The 23,927-nt window shown below is 36.6% G+C and overlaps 2 protein-coding genes across 4 annotated transcripts in view; both read left to right on the top strand.

Moving 5' to 3' along the window:
- The window catches only part of LOC126764112 (uncharacterized), a 423,412-nt gene that overhangs the window by 4,849 nt on the left and 394,636 nt on the right, over positions 1-23,927 (top strand). The window lies entirely within an intron of this gene.
- Positions 1-23,927, top strand: part of LOC126764234 (acetylcholine receptor subunit alpha-like) — a 192,349-nt gene that overhangs the window by 132,790 nt on the left and 35,632 nt on the right. For 2 of the 3 annotated variants that reach the window (XM_050482040.1, XM_050482041.1), the window contains exon 2: positions 16,754-16,934. The exons of the other annotated variant lie outside the window; for it this stretch is intronic. In XM_050482040.1, coding sequence (XP_050337997.1) covers positions 16,754-16,934 — 181 coding nt within the window. The remainder of the gene's footprint in view (positions 1-16,753; positions 16,935-23,927) is intronic. 3 annotated transcript variants of the gene reach the window in all.

The following is a 23,927-nucleotide window of genomic DNA, read 5'->3' as shown; positions in this document are numbered from 1 at the left end:
CAGCTTTGTAGAGAAGCATTTTGTTTTTCAGACTAAGTTTAGACTTGGGGCCAAGCAACCAATACATTTTTCTTGTTTTAATTTTGAGCTGTGTTCTCTTGGCTCTGATATGTTCACGCCAAGTAAGTCTTTTATCTAAATGTAATCCGAGGTATCTTACACTATTGGATTTAGGAATTATGACTCCATTAAGATTTACGCTGGGGCACTCTTCTTTTCTCAATGTGAAGGTGATTTGAGCAGATTTTGAGGCGTTTACCGAGATGTTCCAGTTTCTAAGCCAGGATTGCAATTGATCTAGCTGTGCTTGTGCGGTTTCAGCAGCTTCACTAGCCGAGTAGGAGGATGAAAGTATAGCAGTGTCGTCTGCGTAGGTGGCAACTGTTAATTTATCGTCTTCTAGTATTGGCATGTCTGCGGTAAAAACTGTGTAGAGCGTTGGTCCCAGAACACTACCTTGGGGGACTCCTGCTTTTATCTCGTGTATATCCGAGATTTCGTCTTGAATTTTAACGTAGAAATGCCTGAAACTCAGATAGGATCTGAGGAAGAGATAGAGCGGGGTAGGTAGTATTTTTTTAATTTTGTACAGTAGGCCTGAGTGCCAGACTCTGTCAAACGCCTGCTGAATGTCTAGGAAAATCGCACAACAATACTTCTTCTCTTCCAGACTACAAAGTATAGATTTCACAATACGATGGCATTGTTCCGGTGTTCCGTGCATTTGTCTGAAACCAAATTGATGATCTGGGATGATCGATTGCCTTTCCAGCTCTGGCAGTAGTCTTCGAAGAAATATTCTTTCGAGTATTTTCGAGAATATTGTCAGTAGGCTTATTGGTCTATATGAAGATAACTCATTTTCCGGCTTGTTTGGCTTTGGTATCATAGTTATTTCAGCGCATTTCCACTGCGTAGGGAAATGACTTAGCCTGAAGCTACAGTTAAAAAGCAACACTAGAAATAACAGGCATTTCTTGGGAAGATTTTTGATTGTCCATGCGTCGATATTGTCGTGACCTGGAGACTTTGAATCTTTTATCCGCGAAATTTCCGACTGAACTTCTGAGAGTCTTACGCTTGTTAGAGGTTTATCCATTGGGCATGGACTGTCGATGTATTCTTCAACGTCCCGGCGTTGGCTGGTACTGTTGAAGTTAAATGGCTCAAATGAAGCTTTCAGATGGTTGGCAAAAGCATGAGCTTTGCTTGTGTTTGATCTACACCAAGAATTGCTGGCATCTTTTACCGGAACCTGTCTTACGGTGGGCCGTTTTAGGTATTTGGTGGCCTTCCATATATTATAGTCCCCGTCCTTGTTTGGATCAACATTTTTGAGGTATTCTCCTATCGATTCTTCTTTAAGTTCAGCCAACTTAGTTTTAAGCTCCTTGGTTGCTTTGTTAAGGGCTGTTTTGTCATTTGGATTCCTGCTGTTGTGCCAAATCCTTCGAAGTCGCCTCTTGTGTTTAACCAATTTAGAGACTTCATCAGAATATGGTTGCCTATTTCTTTGTGTTCGACAAGGTTTTTTACAACTGTTCGTTGACGCTAAAAAGGCGGCTTCGTGTATTTTGTTGGTAAATATTTCCACAGCATCATCTAAATCTCTTGTTGAGTTAATCTCCATGTTGAGATTAATATTGGACTCAAGTCGGGCTTGAAAAAGTTTTATGTCAGATCTCTTTTTTAATATACGCTGCTTCTGAGCAGTGACTAAAGCAGGCGAATTAAAATTAATAATGAGAGCAGAATGATCTGAGCTAAGATCGTCATCATTGATTATTTCGAGGAGATTGGAATCAATTCCTAAGTGTACAGCAAAATCGATTAAATCAGGTATCTTGTTAGGATCAGTGGGCCAGTAAGTGGGCCTGCCGGTAGAAAGAACGTTAAGATTTTTTTCTGTTATACATACATTTGTATAGTTCGCGTCCTTTCGGATTAGTAAGACGAGATCCCCACCATGTATGTTTGGCATTGAAATCACCACCAGCCAGAAATCGACTGCCCAGTTTATTGAAAAACGTAATAAATGACTTTTTATCTATTTTGAAACGCGGAGGTAGATAAAGTGCGGTTATGGCGATTCCTCCATTAACGCTTGTGATTTCAATAGAGGCTGCTTGAACTGAAGGCAACGAGATTGGTTCTAGTATCTTATATTTTAAAGCGGACTTGACAATAATAGCAGATCCACCATGTGCCTTACCATCAGGATGGTTGCAAGTAATAAGGTCGTAACCATTAATTTTAAAAAAAGACTTGATGGTGAAATGAGTTTCGGATATCATAAGTATATCTATGTTTTTAGTTACAATGAAATGTTCGACTTCTAATCTATGATTACTTAGTCCATTGGCGTTCCAGATAGCCATCTTTAGACTTAATTGCATAATTTTGCAACAAGGGAAGACATCATGGTTAATAGCGCTGAGGTCAGCTCAATTTGTTTAGAGATCAGAGCTTCTAGCTTTTCTAAATTGTTGTGACTGCATGCAGCAGTGCTTTGTTGTCCTCTTGTGATATCTGCGTAGCTTAAGTTGGTGTAAAGTAAAGTGGAATTTAAACTAGTACCGACTTTAGGCCTTGGATTATTATTAGTCGACTTAGTTGGATCTCTTTTGCATACAAGTGCCTGATAGACTTGACAACCCTTGTAATTGACAGTATGATTTTGCAAGCAGTGTACACATTTTGGTGGAGTACCGATGTCTTTTTCGCATTGAGCGGTGGAATGGTCTAGACCGCACTTCACACACCTGAATGGCTTTTTACAATAGCGTTTAGTATGTCCAAACTCCTGACAACGATGGCACTGAACTAAGTCATTAAATTTTCGGGGAGGCTCAATTTTGACTACTGCATTACATAAGCGATTAATGTCGAATGCACTTTTGTTGTTTGCTGATGGCTCTAGGTCAGCAAAAAATATTGACATTGGCATTTTTGTTGCTTTACTTTTAGCATTAACAATGTTTCTCACAATGTGGCCTTGTTGAGCTAAGCCAAGTTTAATGTCATCTATCGGTGTGGAAAAGTGAATATTTTTTATAACAATTCTGTAGGGCTTATCTTCTTTTAGCTGATAAGTGTGAAAAATTATATTTTCAGATTCTAAATAATTTGAATGAATCAATTTCTTTGCTTTTTTTTGGTCCTTGGAGCTGGATTTAGAATTCAGCCATTATAAAAAGTCCTGCTAAGCATGCATTCATGGTGTTAGTGGTTGACGAGGTAGATGCAAATCAATAGCCGTAACACCAGTTCCAAAAGTAACAAAGAAGAAACGTATTAGCAAATCTTGGTCCTCCGACTTTTCATGACGAAAGCAGTAAAGAGCAGTATGAAAATAAAAGGTAGACAATCGGCGTCCATGATTACAGCAGACTGACTAATCTAAAACCAAAAAAGGAATTGAATGTTAATTTGTAGATAGGAAGCTATTACAAAAACTAGGATAGTTTACAAATCTTGAAATTAATTTGTTTGAATGTTTTTAAGCTTTAAAATCAAAAATTTTGTAATTTTTTGCTACTTTTTCTGAAAAAAAAATCCCAGTTCGGGCGATAGCCACATGTTTGATGAATTTATTATTATAATTTGAAAGAAATCGATGAAACCGACACAAGACCTTTTTAACCGATTTGGACAATTTTTGAATTAAGATATGCTATCAAAGGCACTCTTTGTGCAAAGTGGTTTATCGATTTGTGGATTGGTGCTTGCTGTGTCTACGGCAAATTTAAGGAATCAGATGGAATATAAAGCTGTGTTATATAGGAAGTAGGTGTGTTTGTAGTCCAACGGATACTATTTTCACACTGTTTCATGGAAATGTCAGGATAGTGTCACCTACTTAAAATGATTGAAATAAATCGAGTAGGTTTGGAAATGTGAAATGTCGCCTTGAGGAATTTGACACCGACTCCTATGTAGTTGCATCTTACAAGTATGTGTGTAATTTAGTATCTCTGACATGTTAAGTTAGTGAGTTATCGCACTTTCAGGAGTTTTCATCAGAACCGTTATATAGGGAAAGGTATGTCCGTATATTTCCCAAATTTTTCATTTGGACGAACATCCAGAAGAAATTCAATTTATTGGCGGTTGTAAACTGTTAAATAATTACAGAAACACAGGCAACCCTTTTACTTGTGTGTTGATTGTTTGCAGCAACATTGCGGCAATATTTTTTACAGAATATTTTGAATATATAGAATGTTTTAGTTTTTATTTTGATTATTAATAAAGTAATGGAAAGGGGCGATGATAAGTTTTTGCTGTTGTTGATAATAATGGTAGAAATAAATAAAAGACAATTAAGAGGTTCTGTCAAGAAAGTATCTTGAATTCTTCATTTCTTCCATATCATCCGCTTATATGAAAGACAGGTAAATTTTTTTTTTGGTTTGGTATAACTGTCCTTAATTATGATGCCAAAAATTAGCGCGATCTGCCAACCAGTGTTTTTAAAAATTTTTACGTATTTGTGTTTAATTTTGGCCAAACACTCAACAAATATCATTGAACAAGTACCGAATCTCCCTGATTTAGATCCATATGACTTTTACCTTTCTTCACACTGAAATATCCACTTCGGGGAACACGCTTCGACTCAATTGATAATTAAAATGATGGTGATGATTGATAAAAACAAATTCAATGCGACAGTTGAAGGTCATCCCGGAAAGTGCCTATAACAAAATGAAATTGGTCAAGAAGTTGCTGACCCATTTTTTACAATCTTGTTGTTGAGAAATTTAATGTTTGCTGGACATTTACTCAGTGAGTTATGGTAAGTTTTAAAGATGACCGTTGCATGGGGAGTAAGCGTCGTTATTATCTAATTTTACTCATTACTTATGTAGGAAAAATTGCTTCTAATCAGCAAGGGCCACGCCCGCTTTAAGCAATTTTTTTCCGACCTATGCCCACCGCGCGCTGTCAAATTGACCGGTAATTTTAAAAGTTATCGATTTTATTAAAGGTAATTTTTGATTTATTGCTAAATATATGTATGTAAAGCAAAACAATTTTAATGAAGTTTCGTCAAATTTTTTTTTAACATAATTTCTAAAATTCATTATAAAAAAAGCAAATAATAGAATTTTTAAACAAAATGTTATGCATACATAATATACTCTATTCAGCTTCCCCACATTGTTTACATATTATTTTAGTCTGCAGTCTCCGACTGATACTCATCGCGAGTGGACGTATTTTCAGGCTAATCTTTCTCTGTGGTGCTCATCAATTTTCTGCTTTCCGCTAAGCATTATTCTTGTGCGCGTAATTTTAAAGTTCTAACAACACACGTGTTAACTTCACTACAAGTGTCTGTGCTTTAATTATCTGCAATGGCCCCCGGCCCACCAAATTTGGGGGACAATAGGTTCGCTTTGTTAGCGGAATGTCCCCAAGCAAAACGTAAAAAAACAATATATAAACCCCTAGTTTTTCCCGAACTACCTAAAACCAAACAGAACAATCCAAAATTCCTTACAATTTCAGCAAGTGATTCAACAAAACCAATATCAAAATACTCGTGTTTTTGCAGTGCATAAAGCATTGGAAGCTATAAGCAAAGAAATAATTTCTATTTATATTTCTAATATATTTAATTTGTTGTTACTGGTAAAAAATCCAACAATTGCACAAAGGTTTTTAACTACAAAGCGATTGAATGGAATTTGCGAAGTAAAAGTAAGCTATCAAGACAACCTTAATTTTTTCAAAGCTACAATATTTGCACCATGTCTCAATAATGTCCCTGAAAATGAAATTATTGAAAACATGAAGGAGCCAGGTGTAGTAGGAGTCTATAAATTCAAAAAAAGGTGGACAATACCTTCGTTCACACTGGAGTTACCCTTCTTACTTTCGACTTATATGAATTACCTGATAAAGTGGAGGTTTCACGGCGCTCAGCACGTGTAAGACCATATTTCCCAAATCCAATGAGATGTAAATCATGTCAACTCTTAGGGCATACCATTAAAAGGTGTAACAACAAACCTGCGTGTGAAACTTGTAATTTCTCTCCCCACGGCTCAGTACAATGTTTGCGCACCTTATGCGCTAATTGCGCTGGTGAGCACCCATCATATTCTAATACTTGTCCAAAGTACATCCAATCTAAAGGAATCCTCAAAATTAAAACTGAGAACAAATGCACGATGCGTGAGGCTATAAAATTACATAAAGCATAAGTGCCCAGTCTTCCTAACACTACTTTTGCAGAAAAAGTAAAACAAACCGAATCAAACAATTACAACAACTCAAAACTTCCTACATCCCATTCCAATCATGTACCTTCCGAATCCAATAAAACTTCTTCTGAAGAGTCTCACCCTGACACTGTAAAGAGCACTAACACTGCTCAAACACATTTTACTCCAAACGTCAACAACGACATAAATACTTCAGCAACCTCTTCTTACGCTCTAAAACTAAATTATGTTCCAGAAAAAAGCAACATAATAAATCCAGTAAACTCTCAATCTCTCCCAGTTGTTTCTCTCAATTCTTCCTCCCACAGCATTCTTAATAGCTTTGCTAATAATTCCACACCGCAAGCTACTAACTCCACTCATTCATTTATCAGCGAACTACAATCTAACCACACTACAAATGCTTTTATCAACAACTCACAAACCAACCCATTAATTACTCAACAATACAGTCACCAGACCATGATCATATTATGCCAACTTTCGACGATGAAGAAATTTAATCCATTCTTCTTTGTCCTATTTGCTCTATGTTCAATATACATACTTCCATGGAACATAAAGGGCTTCTACAACAACTACACTGAACTTGAAATTCTCATTAAAGAAATTTCACCACACGTCATTACTTTGCAAGAAACATATCTTTCCGTAAATAAAGACGCTTTTGTACCAAAGAAGTATGTTAGCTATTTCTTAAATTTACCTCAAAATTTAACAAACAAACAAGGTATTGTTGTTTTAGTAAGAAAAGACATTCCACATAAATGCCTCGAAATCCATTCAAATATAGCTTCTTTAGCCATTCAGATATCCATAGAATTTAAATTTACCATTATTTGCTTGTATATTCCCCACAACAAAATTTCACGCTTACTGAGCTTCAGCAAATTCTCTCCTCAGTACCCAATAGCGTGGGTCGATTCCGGACTTTTTTCAATTCGGGATTTCTAATAGTGCGGAAAAGTTGCCTTAGTACTTCCTGATTCCAATGCAACTTTTGTTTTGAGATCTGATTGCAGCTTCAACCCCAACTCCGGCCTTGAAATTTCGGAAATTCGCCTAAAATCGTGAAATTGTCTACCTAGCGCCTGAAATACGCATCTCTTGGCAAAATGTATAAAACAAAAGTTATTTGTCACGTCATTTGCTACCGAAATGGTATAAGTGATCATGGCCGTAGAACGAACCGTTCCCGAAATACGAGCGAAAAGGCGGCGCGCCACAGCGCAAGGTGAAAATTGTTGCAGCTCTCAGCTAACCTGTATTGGTCACCCAGAACCCACCGCGTGGAGGTGGCTGCTCTTCGGGATCCTCCCAAGCCCAACCCAACCAACAATATGTCAGGCTTGTTTTAGTCTGAATCTGTGTCAAATTTATTGATAAAATCAGATTTTGTACTAAACTTTGGCACTTGTTGCCTAGATTTCAGTGTAGAGCGTAAAAAACGATCACGAGATTGGGAGCCAATAACTTTAGAAGATGCCTCTGTCACCAGTCTCGACTGCCACGGTGTGAGAGGGGAAGTCACTAAATTTCCATACCTCTGCAGTGTCTCCCGACAGCCCTTTTATGAGTTCTTCGTTAGAAACTGAACAAAGAACTGGTGGAACAGTCAAGGTAATAGTCTTCCAGTTAATCATATCGTAATAATTATTAGCTTTGAAATTCAGCTTTGGCACTTTATTACATCTAACCTTTCCACTTACAGTGTCAGACTCTGCTTCTCTGGCTGCCAGAAGACGGTCAAGGGCTAACACTCTGACTTCTATCCATTCGTCAATCATCATACTAAGGAGAATGTTTTCTGGAAGAGCAAAGAAAGCATTCTGTTGAATGGATGAATCGACAACCTTGCGCAGTTTAGCAGGTAAGTATCTCGACCTTTGAATTGCAGCATTGAGATGGCGCGAGCCATCTTTGATTGAACTGTTGAATCTTATTGAGAACCACAAAGGTGAGTAAACTGTAAATATGTACTTGACCAAAATCTTTATTTCCTTTGTTGTTTTGTCAGTAGAAATGTATAATCTCAGAATTCTATTTGCACAGGTGAGCCAGCGAGATTTGCACATGTTACCTGGATGCATCGACGCTAAATCTGAGGAACATTGACGAAAAGAGCACGAAATGGAAGTTCGTTGAAATGTAGAAGACAAACAACCCACTGTAATGGCCTACCTATTCTTTCTTCTAGTTTCCGAATGATTCCGCCTTTCCAACCTGTGTACCATCAGCACCGACAACTTCTAGATGTTCGACATCAACTGAATTGTCTTGTAAATGTTGCCATATAGCTTGCGTCTCATCCTCAGCTGACGCGGAAGGAGAGGTGACGTGGCCAAAGTAATGACAACCAGGTTCCCCTATAAGAGAAATATGTTCCTCTTTGACAGTGTCGCGGTAGTACTTTTCACCTTCGCTGACTTGTGTAAGTGTATTGTCTTTGCGGCCGTCAAAATACAGCCCACATACAGAGTCAATACTTTTGGGTGTTTTGGAGCTTAACTCCAACACTTTTTTTGCCCGACTAATCTTGCATTTGTCAGTGACAAAGCTAGCCTGATCGCCTTTTATCAAACCTGCTTTTTTGGCATCCAGAAAACCAGATGAAACAATCAAGGCCGCAGTGTGTTCTAATACTAGTGTGTTTTGTTTGGTTTTAGAGGATGGAAGAGAAAATTCATCATCAGCATTGTTTTTGGAAGAATCCATGTGCGACGCACCTACATTGTTGTCGTCTGTATGAGAGTCTGGCTGATCTGAATGGTCACGTGTTCTAGCTGATACTTTTCTGGTAAGTGTTGATGTTGAATGACGTTTTGAAAGCTTGTCTTTACGTTCATTTTTCTTTGTAATCTTTTTTGTTTCAGGTAGATCAACACTTCCAATGCGATCAATTCTTCTGGTTCTCTGGTCAAAGGGAAATGGTTGTTCGTTGATAGGAACATTTACAAGCAGCGATGTCAAATAATTTTCCTGCACAAGGGACAAAGTCGTCTCTTTTAGAGCTCAAACCTATTGGGTTCTTTAAAAACATTTGTTTAAGAGTCAGAAATTTCTTATGGAATGTGGTGAGCATTTGTACAACTCTGGTGTGTGAAACTATCGGAATAGATAACTTTTTGAAAGAATTTTCAACCTTTTTGCAACTATTTCTGTAACCTCTTTACTCCTAGGTTAATAGTTGTCGCCTCGGAGTCGCCCTATACGAAATCTTTCAAACTGATAACACAAAAGAACATTCTGGTAAGTAGGTAACTGGGACTCAGAGAGATTGTACGGATATATGCCAAACACAGGACATTTCTGTCGAAATTTAAATTTAGATACAGACATTTTGAGTTCTGTGTTCTGTTGGAGAATATAAGTGATAGCCCTCGGCGAAATCAACGACAAGAGTGAAGGAACTCGATGAAAAAATATTTATGTGGAGACCAGTCCGAACGTGTCGTATGGCGCAGGGAAATGAATGTAAGTGATAGAACTCGGCGAAATTACCGACAAGAGTGAAGGAACTCGATGAAAAAATATTTGTGTAGAGACCTATCCGAACGTGTCCTTTGGCGTAGGTGAATGAATGTGAGTGATAGCACTCGGCGAAATCAACGTCAAGAAGTGTGACCGCAAGCCGATTTTCACCTTGCGCTGTGGCGCACCGCATTTTCGCTCGTATCTCGGGAACGGTTCGTCCTACGGCCATGATCACGTATACCATTTCGGTAGCAAATGACGTGACAAATAACTTTTGTTTTGTACATTTTGCCCTGAAATGCGTATTTCAGGCGCTAGGTAGACAATTTCACGATTTTAGGGGGATTTCCGAAATTTAAAGGCCGGAGTTGGGGTTGAAGCTGCAATCAGATCTCAAAACAAAAGTTGCATTGGAATCAGGAAGTACTAAGGCAACTTTTCCGCACTATTAGGAATCCCGAATCGACCCACCCTAGTACCCAAGCCCGTTATCCTGGTTGGAGATATGAATTCGTGGTCCCCATTATGGGGCTCCCCCCGAACCAACCAAAGAGGATTAATTCTGGAAAACTTAGTTCTTACAGAGAATCTTACCGTATTGAACGATGGTGCCCGACTCATTTTTCAACTCATAATTCTTTTTCGCACATCGACCTATCTGTTTGCTCTACCAATATAGCTCCAAAAGTGAATAGCCGAACGCTAGATAGTTTGTGTGGTAGTGACCACTACCCAATAGTAACTGAAATTGCAACGTCATCCTTTCCAAAGGCCTTTCCTAAACCAAAGTTCCTGACAGGAAAAGCAGACTGGCCTAAATACACGCAAAAGGCAATTCTGTTCTGCGATCAAATCTGGGTCAATAAAGAGGCGGTTAATATCACCAAAATATTAAGGTCTGCACGCACCATTCAATCCCGCAAACTGTTTCTACACCCCATAAAAAAGTTGTTCCTTACTGATCAAAGGAGTTGGAGAGCTTAAGAAATTTGAAAGAGCATAATTGGAGATAATACAAGCGTTCCAGAACAGAAGCCAACCTGATTTTATACAAAAAAGCAAATGCTATTTTTCGTAAAAAAACTAAAGAAGGAAAACGAATGTGCTTAGAAAAACTTCCTACAGAAGTAAATCCCAGTTCTAATCCTAAAAAGATTTGGTCGGACATTAAAATGCTAACTGGCTCGCCTTTCTAAGTCAATATAAATTTTGTTAATAGCCCAACTGGTCCAATATTCGATCCCAAGGCGATAGCTGAACAGTTTGCCTCCACTTGGTCTACGTATTCTAGCGACGGGAACTTTGGTTCCGCTTTTATAGATAAAAAATATGAAAATCTGTCAGGGAAAACTCCTGGCGCATATAGAATTTCATACGATATGATAAAAAACTTGCCTCCACCGCTCAAATTACGATTAATTAATCTGTACAATCAAATTTTAACAAACGGAATTTATCCAGAAAACTGGAAAATAGCAACAATTGTTCCCATACCAAAGTCTACTAACCGGTCCTCAGAAGTTCTAAATTATAGACCCATTTCACTTATATGTTGCATGAGTAAGTTAATAGAAAAAATCGTTTCAAAACGAATTATGTGGTATCCCTCCAAACATAGTTTAATAAGTCCCCATCAGTTCGCTTTCAAAGAGGGGCAAGGAACTTCCGACGCGCTCCTTCTTTTTGAAAGTTTCGTCTCATATGGTTTGTCTTCCCGCAATCGTATCTCTACGCTCAGTCTAGATTTTGAAAAGGCCTTTGATCGTGTCGGAGCTCACTTAGTTCTACGACAATTAGAAAAATGGAAATTTGGTAATAAAATATACCATTTTATCAGGTCTTTTCTCACCAACCGTAAATTTAAAGTAAAAGTAAATAACGTTTTTTCCAGTTTAGATAACCAACAAAATGAAATCCCACAAGGATCCCCTCTTTCCGTAATGCTATTTGCTATTTGCAGATGACGTTTTACTCTATTCTAAAATAAGCAATCTAAACACTGTTAAAAATAAATTTTTAAAAATACTAACCGATATCTCTAACTGGTCAAATTGTTCTGGAGCGACTCTGTCGCTTAATAAGTGCAAATATTTTCATATATGCCGCAAACATAAATGTACGGATTTAAACTTAGTTCATAATAATATTAATATTTAAAATGTTTCTAACTTATGTTTTCTCGAAATTACTTTCGACAAACGTTTAACTTTTAAAGAGCACTGTCTTAGGTTAAAAAAAGCCTAGCTGTCAGGTTAAATATCTATCTTCTAAACACTGCCTGATCCACCCAAACACTTTATTTAATGTTACTAAGGCTATACTATTGTCGAAGATTGACTATGGCTTACCAATATACGGAAATAGTGCAAAGAGTAATATAAAACTGGTCTCTTCGACGTATCATGCAGCCGTTCGAAGGAGTATACGCGCCTTCCCAAAATCCCCGATTCAAAGCATCTTAGCCGAAGCTGGAATGCCTACCTTACAAGAAAGAATTGATTATACCACTATGAGGGTTATCCCAAAGATCTTCCTCTGCAGAAATAGTATTATATATGACACTGTAACAACGATATGAGCCGCTAATAAAACACCAAGACGCACGCCAACATTGCACAGAGTGCTGCAATACGCTAAAGTTTTAGGAATAGACTCGAAACCATCTTTTCTGCCTCCCGTCAGTTCACCACCTTGGGACTTAAGCTACTCATCTTTCCTTATCGGTTTAACAAATCACGCCAAGTCAACCACAAGCCCAACAGTATTCCAGCGCCTTTTTGAAGAATACAGAGCTCCTTTTCGGAACGAATGGAAAATGCACTACACCGATGGGTCAAAGTCGAAGAACCAGACGTCATTCGCTGTGATCCAAGCCGATGGGAAAACAGTAATAGCAGGGCATCTACCAAATTTTGGAACAGTGTATACGGCAGAGGCGGTTGCAGTATACAACGCAATACTAGCAGCCTCAGAATCTAACGACAGGACGATAATCTGCACAGACAGTATGCCAACTATTGCTAGTATTATGAATATTACTAACAAGGCACCCCTAATTTCTGAAATACGCTCCAAACTTATACAAAAAGCCAAAGAAATCGAAATTATGTGGATTCCTGGTCATGCTGGAATTATTGGCAACGAATTAGCGGATCTGTAAGCAAAATCCGTAGCAATGGAGCCATTATTTACCTTTAATTATATTGTGAGGAAAGATATCTTCCTACTCGTTGAAAACTTCCTTAAAGAACAGGAAACAAATTCTTGGAATAGTGTGCAAAACTATTACTCGAACTTCAATACACTGGCATGCAGCCACATATTCCGCCCACCTGCCGAACAAATGACATTAATGCTTTTACTCGACTTCGGATTGGGCATACCATGGCCACGTACTCGCACCTGCTAAACGGCTCAAATAGACCACGCTGCGATTTCTACACTTATCCATCGTTTACAGTTAAACATCTTCTCGATGAATGCACTAAGTTTAGTGCAACTAGAAACGCACTATTTGATGACCAACCCATTTCAAATACGCTCAAGGTTTTTTCTAAGGAAAACACCCACAAGGTAGCCGAATTTTTGTACAAAACTGGCCTTAGAAAGTTAATTAAATTATCTAATTGTAAGTTATCTTAGATCCAAATAACTGCCTTTACTAACATCAATTATTTTTATTTTTTAACCTTTTACTGGCTAATATATTAATATTCTAAGACAATGTAGTTTTATTAGAGCAGTAAGCCGTAAGCCCCTGCTTCTTACTCTGGAAGATAATAATTGTATTATTATTTTTCAATAAATAAATAAAATATTTTAGTCAGGGATGTGCATTTGCGGCAAACATATGTATTTTTCGCACTTCGAACAAATTATGGTTGTTTTACAAAAATTTAATTGACATGTTTTTCGTAAATACAAATCAGAACTTGAGGACGGTGTTGGTAAAAGCTTTTTTTCTTGTGATTTTATATATACTTCTCCGAGTTCTGAGGCTAATTGGATCAAAAATTCTTGCCTCGAAAGCGATGTTTCCACGCGTTGTTTGTTTGTAATTTATGCCAGCTATTTCCAAAATACTGACAAATAACTGCAGTGATCATCTAAAACTTTTCGACTTCACGCTATATATTTTTGCCATCTGGTCTGCCACATTTACACTAAATTTTGTACTATTATAAAGTATTTCTTTTCGGCTTATTTTATACACTGTCAAAGTAATGTAATTTGATTTATATAATATGCTTGAAAAACCACCAAATTTGTCTTTTCTTTCTTTGGCTACGTCTCTCTTGTTTCCACCACCTGTTCGAACAATTGTAGTTTTTTTGTAAGTAACTTCTAAGCTAATGATATATATATCCTTCCGCATCCTGTGAAAGTTTTCCATCAGGCTTAGGACAACGAACTCCTTAAGTTCCCAAATAGGGAAGCCTATTTATTATGTACTTACTATTGACGTCACATGCCAACCAGAACTTCATTCCAAATTTGTCGGGTTTGTTTGCCATATATTGTGTAAATCTACACCTAGTCTTCAACGGAAACAACTGCTCATCAACAGCAATGCAACAATGGACCAGGTTAATAACAATTTTGTGAATTTTCAATAAATCAATCCCATAGTGCAGATATCATGGCAAATTTATTGGTATGTAAACGCTGACTTCTTTCGCTCTTCTTACCAAATCGTATAAACTTCATAATTTCAGTAAAGTCGTTTGACTCATTGTTTTTGAAAAAAAGCTTGTCCCCAATTTTTATTCCTCAAATATAAGATATCCAAATTTTTTGCCTCATATATGCCACGAGCAAACAGAAAATGCTTCATCTTCTGTACATTTTATAATATTTTTTCCCACCGGTCTTATTGACCGATAATGGTAGGCCACGTAACAAATTTTTCTTGGAAAATAGAAAAAATAACTAAACCTAAACAATGAAAAAAATTCTTGTATTATATGCATATTCTACGAATTGTCATACAGTTTCACAACGGTGTTATAACGTATAAAAACGGATAAGCTATACAAAAGTTTGAAAACGGTCAATTTTAACTGTACTGGTAGGTTTATTGTTAATTAAATGCTCACTTATGAAACTTTTTATGTTTTCGTTTACCGATCCGATTACGCCCATCAATACCGACCACCATACATTTACACTCGTGGTCACGAAAGACTTACCACTCAAAATTTTCAAGTATTGTGCATATTTGACAACACTTTATAGCGGTACTTTTTGCGGTATAAAAATTTTTTATTTAGAAATAATTGCTACATATATTGAGCCGATCTGAAAAATTTCTTCCGATATTACATTGTTGCTTTAAAAAATTATCTGTACCAAATTTCGTGAATACATCTTGTCAAATGTGAAAGTTTTCCATACAAGAACTTGATTCCGATCGTTCAGTTTGTATGGCAGCTATATGCTATAGTTAACCGATCTGAACAATTTCTTCGGAGAATACATTGTTACCTTAGGAAATAATCTATACCATATTTCGTGAATATATAGTATCTTGTCAAATGTGAAAGTTTTCCATACAAGAACTTGATTCCGATCGTTCAGTTTATATGGCAGCTATATGTTATAGTGGTCCGATATCGGCAGTTCCGACAAATGAGTAGCTTTTTGAAGAGAAAATGACGTTTGCAAAATTTCAATACGATATCTTAAAAACTGAGGGATTAGTTCGTATATATACAGACAGACGGACATGGCTAAATCGACTCAGCTCGACATACTGATCATTTATATATATACTTTATAGGGTCTCCGACGCTTCCTTCTGGGTGTTACAAACTTCGTGACAAACTTAATATACTCTGTTCAGGGTATAATTAGTGATCTTTACAAAATGAGCTCGAAATGTAAGAGGCTGACAGGCGATGAAAAAATAAAATTTTTTTAAATTTAATTTCATTTACACTATAGTTGAAATAAATGTTTTATATTATTTTTATTTAATTGAAACACGAAGTTTAGTGGCGGTATTACTTTAAAAACAATAAAAATCGTCCGCTTTTATAAAAGCACAGAAAAGCTGGTTTGTGTTTCACTCATTTCTATTACGTAATAAATTAAAAACTATAATTATAAATATAGAATATAATTTAGTTTACTTCTGCTTACTAAAAACTTAACACAAAAAAATCAACTATTAAGAAAATGAATGAACCAATAACCTAAAAAAATTTAAGTAAGTATAGTGGTAAGCTTTGCGTGGCCACGAGTGTATATAGTATACATATGGTATGTACCAAGTTTTGTAAAGATATCTCAATGCTTATTCAAGGTACTGCTTGAACGGACAGACAGCCACTTAAGACATCTCGTCAACCAAATCATTATTTTATATATCATCAAGATTTGGGTGATACAAACAAACGTTAGGAGTAAAAGGACAAGTACGGAAGGGCTAAAGTTCGGGTGTAGCATTTTCGTAAATACTTAAATTAAAAGTAGGAGGGAAATCATCCATTATTTACAATTGCAGGCTAGAATATATACTGTTATTCTAAAGAGATTATTTCTAAATTTCATTGAGATATCAATAGATGCGGTATAAAGCTGTACAAAACTGTATGAAACAAAAACTTATGGACTAAACACTTAATTAAGGAGCAAGCTTTTTTAAAATAAACATATCTTCTCAACCGCTAAAGATAAATCAAACAAACTTGCAGACTAGAAGTCGCTGAGAAAAAGGGAAAATAATAACCACGCCCACCCCCTTATAATGGGTATTTCTTAAACCAATAAGCAAATGCACTACAAGCATTTAATTAAAGAACCACGATGGAAAGCGGTTGTAGAACGAGTAATACAAGTTTAATGTTTTGCAACACCCGAAAGTTTAATCTTTGTAAATTGTTACCACCCCATTACAGTCAAACTTAGTCCTTCCTAACTTGTTTTTAATATTTTGACACTCTTATGAAATACTTATGGTATATATAAAATTAGATATAAAAGGAAAATAAACTTTATAAAAGGGTAAAATTAGATATCTATATATATGTGCATATATTTTTCAGTGCTGATGGTCATTATGAAATCACCCTTTTGACAAAAGCAACTGTCCATAGTAGTGGGATTGTTATGTGGCAACCGCCTGTGGTCTATAAATCATCTTGTTCAATCGATGTTGCACATTTTCCATATGATGTTCAGACTTGCATACTAAAAATAGGAAGTTGGACTTATGATGGTTTTAAGGTGCTCGTATACTTTTAAGACATACATATATTTATATATACTCATGATAAGAACATAATGATGGGCTTAGCTCAATAAACTTACATGTGGAAGAATAAATATAAAATTTAACATTACAAAATTTTTGCAAAATTGTACCTAAACTAAAAAAAAATATGGACTATATTTAATATTCTTAACTAAAATATAAGAGAAAAACCTCTCAAACTTTTTGACAAGTGTAAGGAGGAAAATTGTAATGTATATTCTAAAGAAAACTACTTAAGTCAAAGTTATAAATTTACCGGAACTGTTTTAGTATTGTAATATGAAAACTGAATTAAGTTTTTGGTTATGATGTCCAGCAATGTCAAAAAAATTGCACACCATTCCTAGAGAATTTTTTATTTATCTATTATAATGTACATTAAATTGGTTGAGCATTGAAACTGCTAAGTCATTTGGCCTATTTTAAGAAATGTAAGAGTTAAACCTCCAAATTTCACTAAAAATATTAGGAACAAGTTCGTATTTAACCGATAATATCACACTCTCGCACTTAACAAGTTTCAAGGGCGGAGGATTACTTTCAGGTTTTGCAAAACTTTATATTAAACAATTAAGGAAGGGCTAAGGGCTTTTCATTTTAAAAATAGTTGCGAAAGAATTCAACTTCATTGTTCGATGAAAACGTGAATGAATTAGTATGAAATTTGGTATTTTATTAAGTTATATGATAGGCCATATACAGTGGCGGATTTGCAGTCCTAGCCGCTCTAGGCCCCAGGCCATGTGCCGCCCCTTTCTCAGCAACCATCATTATGGACTAAAGACATAATTCATGAATTTACTTTATTCCCACTTTTAATTGATTCAGAAAATTGTTTAACTAAAAGCTCTCGGGGCTTCCGAGATTTCAGGGATGATTGGATACTTAAATAAAACATTTAAAAGTGGTTTTAGGTTTTGTTTTTAATAAAATAAATGTTCGACTCGTACAATGTGTTACAAAACTCGTCTGCACTTAAGAGCAGCAAAACCATTAATCAAATCTTCGCAATCCAATTTGCTTAAAAAATCAGCTTCTATGTTAAGCAAAGCAAGATCGTTTAACCTCGGCTCCGTCATTTTGTGCGTAAATAGTTTTCACTCTCCGCAAACAAGAAAACGATCTTTCTCCAGTACAATTACTGGCAGGTGTACACACACACATACGAAAAGCAATGTCCACGTTTGGGTAAATGGTTTGAAGACCTTCGGTTCGTAACCATTTCAACAAACTGACTGCACTCTTTCGTTCCTCATTTTTATGCTGCAGTGAGAACGAAAATGAAGACATTCTTCTGTAAAATCGTCTTCTAAGTCAGTAGAATAAATCACTTGCAATGCCTTGGCTTTATCTTCGACTTCTGAGATGTTTAGATTCGTCAGGTTGGTAATAAAGTAAAATTTATTGTAGGGTAATTTATAAGCATCCCGACATCTTTTCAGTTCTTCTGTCAATGTATCAATTACTACTAAAAAAGTATTTATTCTAAAATTTTCACGGCCATTTTTTTGTTGCATCTCTTCACCTGTATTTGTCTCGCCAGGAAGCAGCTTACGCTTTCGATTGCGTCGAAAATCTTTTTCATATTCCTGTACGAAGGACAGTTTTTCGCTTTTTTTCGAAATCATTGAAATTCTCTCTTGTTTCGCCAACAAAATGTATTAAGGCCTCGTAGAGTTCTATGACAATGGTAATGTCAATTTCCATACTCTAAAGTTTTTTACTTGTGGCGTTAATGCGATCTGGTAAACATGCCCCACAGCCATGAGGGCCGTTTCAAAACGTTCCAGTTTCAAACGAATACCTCTTGCTTCGCAAATAACGGTTCTCTTCTGTCGTGTGTCATTTTAGATGGTGACTAGCGCTTTATGGATTTCATTCCAAGATTCGCGTAAATTTTGCATGCGTCTGCACTAGCTGACCAACGAGTCGTTGATAGACTTTTGACGGTGAAATGGGTTTGAAAGAGTTCCCAACGCTGAGTTGTCGCTGGAAAGAAATTGTATAACTCGTGGAGTAGAGAAAAGAACGAACAAGCCTCTTGGCTACTTTCAACTGCACATTCACCTACTAAATTCAGCGAGTGTGCTGAACAGGGAACATAGTCGGCAAGGGGTGAAATTTCCTTTATTTTAGCTTGCAGGCCATTATAATTGGCTGACATGTTAGCTGCGTTGTCATATCATTGCCCGCGGCAGTTTGAAATGTCAACTCCTAATTCAGTTAAAGTTGAAGTAACAGCATCTGTCATTTGTTGTGATTTGTGGCCTGTGTTTGGAATAAACATGAGAAACCGTTCTACAGGTGATCCATTAGGCAAGACATATCTGATTACATAAGTGAGCTGGTCTACGTGAGATATATCCGGTGTCGCGTCAATGATCAGAGAAAAATATTTTGCTGTTAATATTTCCATTACAATTGTTTCTAAAACTTTGTTTCCAATAAGTCGAATGAACTCTTCGCATGTTGTTGAAGAAAGATAACTCGTAAATCCTGAGCCTGGATTTCCATAACGTGTAATGTGTTTAGCTTAAAACGGATCGAACTCGGCAATAAGCTCTAAGGACATTAAATAATTTCCATTGTGGATTGATCCAAATTTTTCGTCGTGTCCTCTGAAAGGCAAACCACGTGATGCAAGTGCTTTTACGCATGCAACTACTCTTTTCAGAATGTTTTTCCGGTAATTTATTTCTTCATCTAATTGCATTGTTAATGCGCGGTCAATGCGACTTAACACCTTTCTTCGTTCTTTCATATGTAGAACAGATAATTTGTGAGTAGGCGATTTCTCATGAGATGACACTCGAGTCTGTCGTTGAAACCTTCTTTTTTGTCGAACTTACTCTCCCCTCCATTAAAAAGCAAACAAGGACCACAAAAAACACATCCAGTACTTTTGGAATAAATTAGCCACGGAACGGTTTTTGTAAATGCGCTCACTCTTGGGAAAATCATTTTGTATGTTTTGATTTGCTCCGTTCTTACAAATGTGATCACGCGTGAACTCGTCGATTGTCCATTTAGCTGGATCGTCGTTGATTTCGTAGAGCTCCTGGTCCGGAGGATTGGACTGCACTCCTACTCCTGTCACTCCTGGTACGAGTGGGATATCTTCGGTTTGTTCTTTTGATATACTTGGCACATTGATCAAAGTATTTTCACTTGAAGACACTTAAGACACTGCAGAATCATCAGTTGACGGATCGCCACTACTACTTAGAATGTCGATTGTTGGGTCAATAATAGGATCTTGAATATCTGTATACGGTTTTCCAAAGAAATTTTTTAATTTCCGCGATTTTTTAATCGTATCCTTTTGTTTATCATCTTTTTCTTTAGCGATTATATAAGCATACGGTTATGATACTTTGCATTTGAGTTATTTCTTGTTAATCTTAAGCCCTTAACATGTGGCCGACCTAGGCCCGGGCCTACTAGGCCTTATGGCAAATCCGCCACTGGCCATATACTCAATTGGTGAATAGCGAAAATTATATATTATAATGAGATATACATATCTGACGCAACTTTAACTGAAGAGGATAAATTTAATATATTGAGGTGATGCGCAAAACGCTAATAATTGATGATATTAGGGATATGAAATTAAGACCATGGCTTAACCAAGTTTGTTGTGGGCGTAAGATGAAATTCCTTGAGAGCTCTTTTGATTGGTTCTGGATTTATACACTGGAAAGGAACAAATCAGGTGGAATTTTTAATTTTGTTATATAGGAGTTGGATGGAATTGTAAATTGTGTTATATGGGAATTCGACGTCGTTTTTGTCTGATTTCGCTTTCGCCTTATTGTCGAAGTGTCAGCATAGTATTATATACCGAATTTGGTTGAAATCGATAGAGTAGGTCGTGAAATAAAGAGTGTGCCATCCTGGTTGTTAAATGACGCATTTACATATTGATTCATTGCACTTTAAATAGTCCGATTTTACCTATTTTCACGCCGTTGGGAAAGGTGTTCAATGATATGTCCTGTAAGAATGGTGTACCTTACATTTTTAGAAGATACTTATGTATATTAAACCTGTCACCAATAATGCGATTCGTAGTACCAAATTGCACATTTGTATTTCAATTTGCGGTTTGGTTGTGGCATTTTATATGTTTTCGACTAATGGCGTTTTGTGGGCGCCGGTACGTACAGACGGACAGACGGTCAGACCGTCTCTCGAATTTCAACTACGTTTGTCATCTTGATCATTTATACGTACATATATACATATATAACCCTATGTCTATCTCGACTATGTCATCCAAAAAACTGTTAGATGAACCAAACTATTATCCTCTTTAACAACATGTTTTAAGAGTATAAGAATATTACGTTAGAGCTGAATATCCAATATTAGAAAAAAACGAATGATCTTCAATAAAGTCTGGTATCTTTTCAACTTATATTATCAGTTATTAGTATATGAGATTTAGATCTGTTTCAGTCATATTCAGCTCTAGCATAGGTCAGAAATAAACAGGTAAAAAACGCTTAGTTCGGGTGTAACCTTTTTTACTCTTGCAACTTGAAAAAATCAAATCCAGGGAAATACCTTACGATGTAAATCGTCAACCAGAGGATCATAATCTAAGCAATTGTATGTATACATACGTATATTACTAGTATATACATAACTCATACACTGATTGTTAGAAAAACCTAAAATCATTAAATGGGAGTTGGTTTAGTATCGACCCGACTTTTTCTATTAACTATTATCAGCCAAACACTTAATACATGTTCCTTGGGATTCATTAAGGTACCTCATATATAGTCACCAATTATATAGAGCAAAGTCAGGCGGATGTTCGAAAATTCTGGTAATAATTAAATGGAGTCTAGGCCAAGTTTTCACACACTTTTATCTATTTTCGGCAGAAAGATACACTGCTATTAGTAAAACACGCTGTTTCACTTTCATAAACATAACTAAAATATTGGTCGATAAATACAGTATTAGGTAAAAGAGGACTGAGAGAAGTATTGAAACAGTTCAACCCATTTCGGACACACAGAATTACTATTGTCAGGAAAGGATTCTCTCTGGATTTCAATTGTTCACCGCATAGAGTAACCGATATTTTCGGTAAATATTAAACTTTAGTAAGTTTAAAATTGTACTGTATTGAAAGTAGGCGTGGTTGTCCCGATTTCGCTCATTTTTACAGAGTGACATCGGAAAACGAAAAAGGAATGACTGGTACTAAATAAGAAATAAGATGGTTGATAAGAAAAACATAATTTTATGATTCAAAATACACTTTATTATTAAGTATAATCTCCCTGAACCTTAATACACTTGCTCCATTGACCCGCCTATCTGTGGATTTCGTTTCTTAAGTGGGAATCCGTAAGGTCTGCAAAATACGCTTCAACAGCCGTTATGACCTCTCCATTTGATGAAAAATGGAAGTCGCTAGGGGCCAAATCTGGTGAATTCGGTGGATGCTCCAACATTTCGAACTTTTGTTCATGGATTTTAGCCATTGTCAAAATGCTCTTTTGACACAGTGCATTGTCCTGATGAAAAAGGATATTTTTCTTCTACAAACCGGGTCTTTTTCCACGAATTTTTTCCTTCAACTGGTCCAAAAATTGCAATAATATACAGATTTAATTGTTTTACCAATTTGCAAGTAATCCACAAACAAAATACTTCTTGTATCCCAAAAAACTGATGGTTATGACCTTCTTGGCCGAGTTCCGGTCACGAACTCGTTTCGAACCCGAACAACCAGGTTCACACCACTCTTTACCCTCTTCTTTTGATTCTGGATCATGGTGATAGAGCCAAGTCTCATCCATAGTGATGAATCGATGCACAAAATCCACTTTATCCTTTTTAAAACGCTCAAAATGTTTCTGAGAAAGTCGCATTCCAATGTGGTTTTGTTCCATTGTTAGCGAATCCAGCACCCAAACTTTCACCCATCTTTCTACTGTTCCAATTGTAGGTGAACATTCATTATACTAATACACTTTTAACATATGTACGTTCGTGAATTTCTTCTGGTGCTACGCCTTAAAAAAATAACAATTTTATCTGTGCACGATATTAAATTTTTTTCAATTGAACAACCCGGTATGTGATTTCACCAAAAAGTGAGTGGTGCCACATTCCTCGTCAAATTTTCACACCGGCTCCAGTAAAGCTCTTTCATGCCATGTCGGGTGTAAAATTTAATGTCTCCGGCGTATTTAGTTACTTATTTATCGCGCTTTTAGTAGGTTTTAACGGTACTGTTACATGGGGTGCGAGGGGAATTATCATCCGATTTCATTTATTTTCACACTGTCGGTAGGTACAACATTTGCGCATGACGAATTTGGTTAATTTTTTTTTTAATAAGGAAGGCGCATACCATGTTTCATCGAGTTATCTCACTTTTTCTTCTTCTTCTTAATTGGCGTAGACACCGCTTACGCGATTATAGCCGAGTTAACAACAGCGCGCCAGTCGTTTCTCCTTTTCGCTACGTGGCGCCAATTGGATATTCCAAGCGTAGCCAGGTCCTTCTCCACTTGGTCCTTCCAACGGAGTGGAGGTCTTCCTCTTCCTCTGCTTCCCCCGGCGGGTACTGCGTCGAATACTTTCAGAGCTGGAGTGTTTTCGTTCATTCGGACAACATGACCTAGCCAGCGTAGCCGCTGTCTTTTAATTCGCTGAACTATGTCAATGTCGTCGTATATCTCGTACAGCTCATCGTTCCATCGAATGCGATATTCGCCGTGGCCAACGCGCAAAGGACCATAAATCTTTCGCAGAACTTTTCTCTCGAAAACTCGCAACGTCGACTCATCAGTTGTTGACATCTCACTTTTTACTCAATAAAATTAGGTATTTTAATAACTTAAATTGACGGTCATGTACTTACTTAGCTTTTTTAGTACATTTTAATCGCGTCAACCAAAATTATATTAAATTATTTGAAAAATATGTAAACATAG

Source organism: Bactrocera neohumeralis, unplaced genomic scaffold (assembly GCF_024586455.1).
Source record: "Bactrocera neohumeralis isolate Rockhampton unplaced genomic scaffold, APGP_CSIRO_Bneo_wtdbg2-racon-allhic-juicebox.fasta_v2 cluster09, whole genome shotgun sequence".
NCBI lineage: Eukaryota > Metazoa > Arthropoda > Insecta > Diptera > Tephritidae > Bactrocera > Bactrocera neohumeralis.
The sequence above is the reverse complement of the archived record's forward strand: the minus strand, read 5'-3'. Positions and strand labels throughout refer to the sequence as shown.